At 34.7% G+C, this 5,707-nt stretch overlaps 1 protein-coding gene across 1 annotated transcript; it reads right to left on the bottom strand.

Moving 5' to 3' along the window:
• Nucleotides 1-2,307: 2,307 nt before the first annotated feature.
• LOC141652214 (protein DETOXIFICATION 49) lies at nt 2,308-4,119 on the bottom strand. Its single transcript, XM_074459792.1, has one exon. The coding sequence runs from the start codon at nt 4,084-4,086 to the stop codon at nt 2,509-2,511; it is 1,578 nt and encodes a 525-aa protein (XP_074315893.1). The 5' UTR covers nt 4,087-4,119; the 3' UTR covers nt 2,308-2,508.
• Nucleotides 4,120-5,707: the final 1,588 nt, after the last annotated feature.

The following is a 5,707-nucleotide window of genomic DNA, read 5'->3' as shown; positions in this document are numbered from 1 at the left end:
GATGATGATGATGATGAGGCGGTGATGGCGAGAATGGTGACAATTAAGTTGATTAAGACGAAAGCGATGATAATAAACATATAAATGGTAGGAATTACGATATAAAAGAAGTTTTAAAAAATAACAAAAAAAGATGTTGATCGACCGTTTTTTTACCCGAAACCCGTATCGAACCGTTCGTCTAACGGTGTGATATTGAAAATATTAAGCAAAAAATGTTTAATCTTACTAATATCATATATTAAACTAGATAATAATAAAAATTTAAGAATAATTATGCGTTTATAAGTAGAATTAAAGAAAATGATTTTTTTTAAAAAGGCGTTAATCTGACCCGTTCTAACCCTAAACTCGACCCAAAACCCGTATAAACCCGACCCGTATAAACCCGTATTTTTCAAACCCGAAATAGACCCGACCCGTATTTTACCCGAACCCGAAACGACCGAACCCGTAACCCGCCCGTTTGACCCGTTTGACAGGTCTAGTCCCATGTATCAAGTATAATGGTGCTGGTAAGTCTTAACAACATTTTTAATGGTACACAAATTCTTGTTTGTGACGGCACATATCCGTCACTCTTGAGTGACGGATACCATTTTACCTCACAAAGTACCCACTTTTTCTCTCTTTGCAACACTATTCATATGATCCCCTTTCTCCACTAACCCATTTTATTACCATTTTTACTCACAAAATATCCGCCACAAATGGTAACCCGTCACAAGGGAGACCAATTGTTAATGGTAAGCTATAACGTATTGTAGCTTGACTTGTTACATAAGAATTTTTAGCAACATGGCTTTTAAGCTACACATCTTCCCAATAGTGAGCTACATACAATTGTAGCTTGAATTGACCCACTTCTCATATATGGACCAATAGAAAGAAAGTTACTCATTTTCAAGCATGTAGCTTGGTAGAGCTACAGTAGCTTTCAAGCAGTAGTAAATTTCCTACTCTAGTGGTGAGCAACATGCTTGAATTTTTTTTAAAATTGCAAGTATGTCCTTTTTGGTAACCATTGGAGATATAGAGACCACTATGTTCCGTTTTCCTAACTGCCTATAGAAGAGAAGAGTAATTAAGTGATAATATTCGCGACCTAATTAGTTTAATATAAAGATCGCCCTTAAATAACTTAGCTAAAATAAACATAATTGTCCAGAACCTGTGGATATTGCGAAACTAGTTAAGAATACTCGATCACTTTCTTCAAAAGAATTATGTCGAGAGATTCAAATGTTACCGCAATAGTTTATATCGCTCTATCGTTATATTTTGAATTTGTTTTTTTTTTTTGGTCCCAACATTGTGATAACTCGAACCATGGAGGCATAGTGAACAACGAATCAACGATCATGTACCGAAGACAACAGTCGAAAAAAAGGGGAGTGACAAATGATTTGAGAAGCATATGGCATGTGGGGAAGCATCTAAGGGCATCCATATACACAAATTACAGAATGAAAGATAGAGAAAGGTGAAAGCAAAAGCAAAGGTGTTGTTGCTAACATTTTGTAAATGATGGAGGGGGGGTTGGGCACATCATAAATACCTTGAGTGCCATGTGCTTTGTGTTTGACAGATTGTAATCGGGACCATTGGACTAACTAGGTATGCCACCATTCCCCTTATTGAGCGGGGGAGAATTGGTCACACATTTACATGCTTCAATTGATTTTGAGTTATTATATCTCAAACTTATAGAAGTGACTGATAACATACACTAGAGTTGAAGAGAACGACAACGGTGGAATCTGTAACGATCATGTTAGTGTGCAATGATTTAACATCGTAAATAGGTGATCTCTTGTTAATCACGTGCTTTTGAGCACTTGAGCAGCCTAACAGTTTTTGATTTTATACGGGTAATTGCGGGTAGAATTGAATTCACAAAAGTTTAGATTTGAAAATCGTTAAGTTATTTTCAAATGTTATAGCCAACTTATTCGGGCAAAATGACGAGAAGATAAGGCAAATTAAAGTTTATCATGATAAGGTTAGGTATATGTTAGTGTGTGGTGACTTAACATTCTAATACGTGATCTCCTCTTAGTCACGCCTATTTGCGCTCTTGATCATCCTCTTTTGTACTAGGATAATACTGTGATAGTTTTGATTTTAAATGACATGATTACGGGTAAAATTGCATCCACAAAGGTTTAGATTTGAAAATCATTAATTATTTTTGTATATTTTTACTATTTAAACCAACTCATTTACGCAAGATGTTGCGAAGATAAGACGGATAAAAATTCAACATGATGATTAGGTATATCAAAGTTCCATAAAAAAATGCGTCCTTGTATACTTGTATATAGTACTAATACATTCCAAAATAACACCTTACAAGTCCTATAAACTACCAATTGAGACCCACCTCCAAAAGTTTGGCTACAACTTCATGTCAAAGATAAGTTGAAGTGGCATTGTGGCACTAATGGGCACATGCGCAAAGGAAGGATGAAGATAAAGGAAAATGAAAATCAGTCAAAAATCAATATCCTACACTCCAACATTTTCAAATGATTTAGTGGTACTACAATCAAATGCCTTCACTTCACAAGTCTCATCTTCAACTAACCCAACACACTTTGTCAACTCTTGAGCCCTTTGGGCTTGCACTTTCCAATCGGTCCGAACCACGACAAGCAACATTGTCACTAAACACGAACCTTGAGCAGCCGCAAGTCCGAACCATAAACCCGTAAATCCAAAACCTCCCTTAAACCCTAACCATAAGGCCATTGGCATACCCACCAAATAAAAACAGCCCAAATTAATAGTGGCACCCAACTTGGGCCTTGCTGCACCTCTTAACACACCACACACTGTAGTTTGTGGGCAATTACCCAATTCACAAAGCCCAATAATTGGTAAAACTGTTGTGGTCAATGTTATTATTTCCAAATCTTGGGTGAAAAATCCAGCCCATATTTTCCTAACCATGATGGTAAAAAACAAGGCTGTAAAACCCAAAATAAAACTAAATGATAGGCCCATAATTGTGGTAATTTTAGCAATGTTGGGTTGATTTTCACCCAATTTATTACCCACCCTAGTTGATACACTAAAACTTAAGGATGATGGAAAAATGTAAATTAATGAAGTAGTTTGGATTAAAATCCCCATTGATGCAACACTAGCTTGAGGATTAGACAATAACCCACATAATATAATCATGATTTCATACCACCACCACTCTAAACACACTGAAATACAACTTGGAATTGCTAAATTAATCAAGGTTTGCCACCCTCTTAAGCACTCTAATGACATTCCACACCATGTTTTCGAGCAAATCCCGGATAAAATAATGTAAATGATAAGTGATGTTACTAGGATGAAATTTGTTGTAATCGCGCTTAAGGCGACACCTTTTATGCCAAGGCCTAGATGTGTGACAAAGAAATAGTTGATGGGTATGTGAAGGAATATGGCTAATGTAGCACAATATGTTAATGGTAGATTTATAGATTGTGTTCGGAGGTAAATTCTTATAGGGTGAAGAAATGATTGAGCAATAAGGTCAGGAAGGGTGAAAATTATGTAAGCTTGAGCTTGTGTTGCTATATCTTCATTTTGGTGGCAAAAGAGCAAGATTGTTTTCATGTTAAGCCAAAGTAATGAAATGGGTAGTGATGCTAAGAGTAATAGGAGAATTGTCCTTTGCATGACTAAACCTAAGAGTTTGTATTTTTTGGCACCAAATGCTTGACCACATATAGGTTCCATGCCCATGGCTAATCCTGATAGAATCGAGTAGCCGGTTATGTTGGCGAATCCTATGGCAAGTGAGCCACCGGCTAGGGCTAGCTCACCGATTTGGCCGAGGAAGAGCATGGAGATCATTGACCGCGAGTATAGGATTAGGCCGGTTAACACCAATGGAAGAGCTAGTTGTATGATTGATCTTGCTTCATTTATGGCATGTTTAAGGTGTGTTTTAGGGTTTAAGGGTTGCTCATGTTGCTTGTTTTGGTTTGCTAATGATGGATTTTTGCCTAATAGAGGCTCCTTAATTGTGGATTTAGTGGATTGCTTTTGATTTTGATTAAGATTAAGTTGGTTTTTTGTAGACATGTTGGAATAGAAGTGATGATGCCTAGGAAAAAGTACAAGAAAAGTGTGCTTTGATGAGGGAAACTTGGAGGGAGTTAGGGGGAATTTAAATAGTAAGAAATATCTTCTTTACTTACCATTTTCATATTATAATGTTTTTTTTTTAAATAAAAATAAAAAATTGACTTATTTGTATGTATATGTTGGTTGTTACATGTATTCATAGGATATGTATGAATCTGCATGGAGAATGTATACTATTGCAACTATTGTGTTGTCATTAGCATTAGGACTTCTAGATTCAATGTTCATACTTGCATCTCTAGATTTCTAATACGTATGTGATCTGATTTGATGCGATTATGACTTGGTATGCATGCCAATTCCATGCAAACCCTATTTTAATTTTCAATTTTAAATATGGGTATTAAAATATCGACATCTTTTTATAAATAAAACAATATATGGCAAGTTTCACACAAATCGTGTTTCTTAATGGTCGCATCAATATATGTTTGTAGAGTTGGTCTCTCTTAAGATGAAGAATTTTCGTCTGAAACAATAAGGCGGGGTTTTGAAACCATTTTAGAGGCAAATTGTGACTATTTTGGAAAAAAAGGTTACCAATAAGTCGTAATACTAATTTACCATCGTGGTTACATTTACCTATAAAATAATCGCAAAATCCCATTTTATTATTTCGTATAAAAATGGTCCGTCTGAAACAAAAATTTGTGATTTTTATATTAAGCTTGCGTGTGTGATTGTGTGAGGATCCTTACTAGCATTATTCCTCTACCTACAATAATTTGCGGAGTATCGAGAGTAACTTTTATAGTAGAACTGTTACGTTAAATTAGTTTTTTTTTTTTAAAAAAAAAATTAGACTTATAAGTCAATCCAAAAGACTTGGTACAAGATGTTCTTAGATTTACCTAATGGAATACAATTATACAAAGACTAGAATGTGTAATCTAAAAAATAAAACACCATATATTCACATTTGCTGACCAAAACAAACAAATTTAGGTTAAAACCTTTAGATAATCCAATGATTATGATTTATGAAAGCAAATATAATTTTAAGTTATTCTAACATTTTAATTTGTAAGAAGACTTGAGTGTTAAGAGGGTGTAGACAATTTGGAATAAAAGTCGGAATAATGTTGACAAGTACAATGTTCACATGCATGTTAGTTACAAGATCATTTGTAGAGTTACCCTACTAATTGGGAAGAAGTTTCTTAGCTTTGTAAAAGGGTAATTCAGTCAAAGATGAAGCCTTCTTGAAACAACAGGTCTCACTTTAGACGATCTATTCCGTCTGAAATTTTTAAATTTATCTTATGTGACCATTCTTATAGCCATAAATGATAGTATTAATATTTTTATGGTAAAATATAATTATTTAAAAATGGTCATATTCGACCATAAGAATGATCAGATATAAGAATGGTCACATAAACGGAATAGGCCGTCTAAAATGAGAATTTGTATTTTTAAAAGGTATCAAATCCAGTGTTGCATGGTGTTATTGTGGTATGGTTTCATGCTGATTTATACGTGACGATACCTTTGTTTTTTTGTTTTTACTCTTTTTACTCCATCAAGCGTATGTGTCCATTATTTTAGGAGAAATGGG

The sequence above is a fragment of the Silene latifolia genome, chromosome 4 (genome assembly GCF_048544455.1).
Source record: "Silene latifolia isolate original U9 population chromosome 4, ASM4854445v1, whole genome shotgun sequence".
NCBI lineage: Eukaryota > Viridiplantae > Streptophyta > Magnoliopsida > Caryophyllales > Caryophyllaceae > Silene > Silene latifolia.
The sequence above is the reverse complement of the archived record's forward strand: the minus strand, read 5'-3'. Positions and strand labels throughout refer to the sequence as shown.

Bases quoted from the DNA above. Each gene is read 5' to 3' on its own strand.
- LOC141652214 (XM_074459792.1), bottom strand. From the start codon at position 4,086: ATGTCTACAAAAAACCAACTTAATCTTAATCAAAATCAAAAGCAATCC.